Source organism: Acyrthosiphon pisum, chromosome A1, assembly GCF_005508785.2.
Source record: "Acyrthosiphon pisum isolate AL4f chromosome A1, pea_aphid_22Mar2018_4r6ur, whole genome shotgun sequence".
Taxonomy (NCBI): domain Eukaryota; kingdom Metazoa; phylum Arthropoda; class Insecta; order Hemiptera; family Aphididae; genus Acyrthosiphon; species Acyrthosiphon pisum.
In genome coordinates, this window is record NC_042494.1 from 108,745,845 (window position 1) to 108,747,887 (window position 2,043).

At 25.5% G+C, this 2,043-nt stretch overlaps 1 protein-coding gene across 1 annotated transcript in view; it reads left to right on the forward strand.

Annotated features, from left to right (window-relative positions):
- Nucleotides 1-364: 364 nt before the first annotated feature.
- The window catches only part of LOC100161779 (CD63 antigen), an 11,777-nt gene continuing 10,098 nt past the window's right edge, over nucleotides 365-2,043 (forward strand). The window contains exon 1 of the mRNA XM_001948043.5: nucleotides 365-1,271. Coding sequence (XP_001948078.2) covers nucleotides 1,209-1,271 — 63 coding nt within the window. The 5' untranslated portion in view covers nucleotides 365-1,208. The remainder of the gene's footprint in view (nucleotides 1,272-2,043) is intronic.

Here is a 2,043-nt window from a genome sequence, read left to right on the forward strand (position 1 = left end):
AATTTGCTATGTTAGGTACGCGTTTGTAAGACGGAGACAACAAATGCGGGTGTGGCGTCCTCTTAATAAGAAACTATAGTTCCTCTATTTAAGCCAGAAACGAGAAACTATTTAGTTCCGTTTTAACAAGATGAAAGTGAACGTGAACTAATTTTTTTTTTTAAAGGAACTTTCCAAGCACTGGAGTGAATTATTCTATTATAAAATTTAAAGTTAAGATTATTATCTAAGGCCCCACAAAAGCCCCGCGTTTAATTAATATTATTGTTTTTGAGTAAGTTATGACCTTTTTGAAACTGTACATTTTAAAATGTAAATGATCATAACTTACTTAAAAATAACAATATTAATAAAAGCCTACGTGTGGCCCTAGAATCTAGATAATAATATTAATTTTAAATTGTATGATAGGTCAATTCAATAGGTCAATTCACTCTAATATCAAAACCAACATCACACTATAATACTAGAAACTGGTGAACAAAAATGTTCCATGTACGTGAGCCGCAGATAAATTATCTGAGATAATACCTACATGCGGGTACGACATCCTCTTAAGTAACACAATAAAATTCAAAAATTATAAATATAATGGTCTTACTTATTTGAGTTTATTTAAAAATTCCGAAAATCAGAATTTGGATAAATTCATTATTAAAGGAAAAATTCGGAGTGATTATTCTTGGTGAATCACCCCGTATATACCTATAATTCTAATGACGAGTATTATAAAATATGTAAAAATTATAATGTAGGTAAGTACTCAACGATACTTTTCTGCAGTAGACATTGAAATCAATTCTACATGACTACACGTAAATAATAAATATGTTACATAATATACGTAAGTACGTAACTATGTGTCTATGTATAAGTAGATATAGTATATGTACGTAATAAACAAAAAAAAATGTATTATTTTGTTGGCAGCTGCAATGAGTCTAGATGCAAGTTAATGATGTATATAGGTAATACTATCATGCAGTTGGCGAATGACACTTGTTTAAATACTCAAAACAGAAGGAATAACGTGTCATGCGATAACACTTTTTCGTGTCATATACTCATATTGTATTATTGTATTAAAGAAACTCTGTGTTATTTTATACTTTAGGAAGTTACCTACCATTTTTGAAACATTACAATTATATTTATGTATAGTCAATAAATTATTTTATACTTATCTATATCACCGGATTACTAAAATCATGTTGAATAAAGCGTCATTAGCAATCAAATACTTGTTATTTGTCTTCAATTTGATAATATTTGTGAGTTTTTTTTATACTTTTAATTTAAAACTTTTGTGATACCAAAAAATCTATATTGTATTGTACCTATATGACATATGTAGCTTATGAATTAATGTGTACAGTGTACATTACTATTATAGGTAACTATATATAATATGTTTAAACGGATGTTTAAACTTCGATCAATTAAATAAATTATAAATTAATATACTTTATCGTGGTTTAAACACTATATTATCTATAGTGTATTTAGTGTATATACCATACGGCGTATACAAATTCTATCGTTACAAGTTACAACTTATAATATTCTAAAAGATAAACCATTTATAATTCATATTTTTATGAGTTATAATTAGGTAAAGAGGGGATTTTTAGGTTCTTAAAAGCTTAAAATATGATGCTAATATGCTCTAAAAAAATCCTAAAATATTCTCTAAATATGCTTTAAACTTATAAATATGCAAATAATATGTTTTTTTTTTTCGAAAATAGTTCAATAAAAACAATAAATAACTTATCCACCATTCCTTTGGTAATGTAAAATATTTAATTATAAAAAATACAAAACAGTTCATAGATATATGAATATAATGAAATAGGTATATATATAAAAAATAAATTATTAAAAATCATTCTTATCGCGTTATCAGTTATCAAATACGATCTATTATATTATAAATTTATAATCTATGGTACGATAATGCATTGAGAATAACAGAATGATCAACATTACCAATTTTATTACAAACAAGTCGATAATTGAATGATTTTTAATTTTTATCATTTT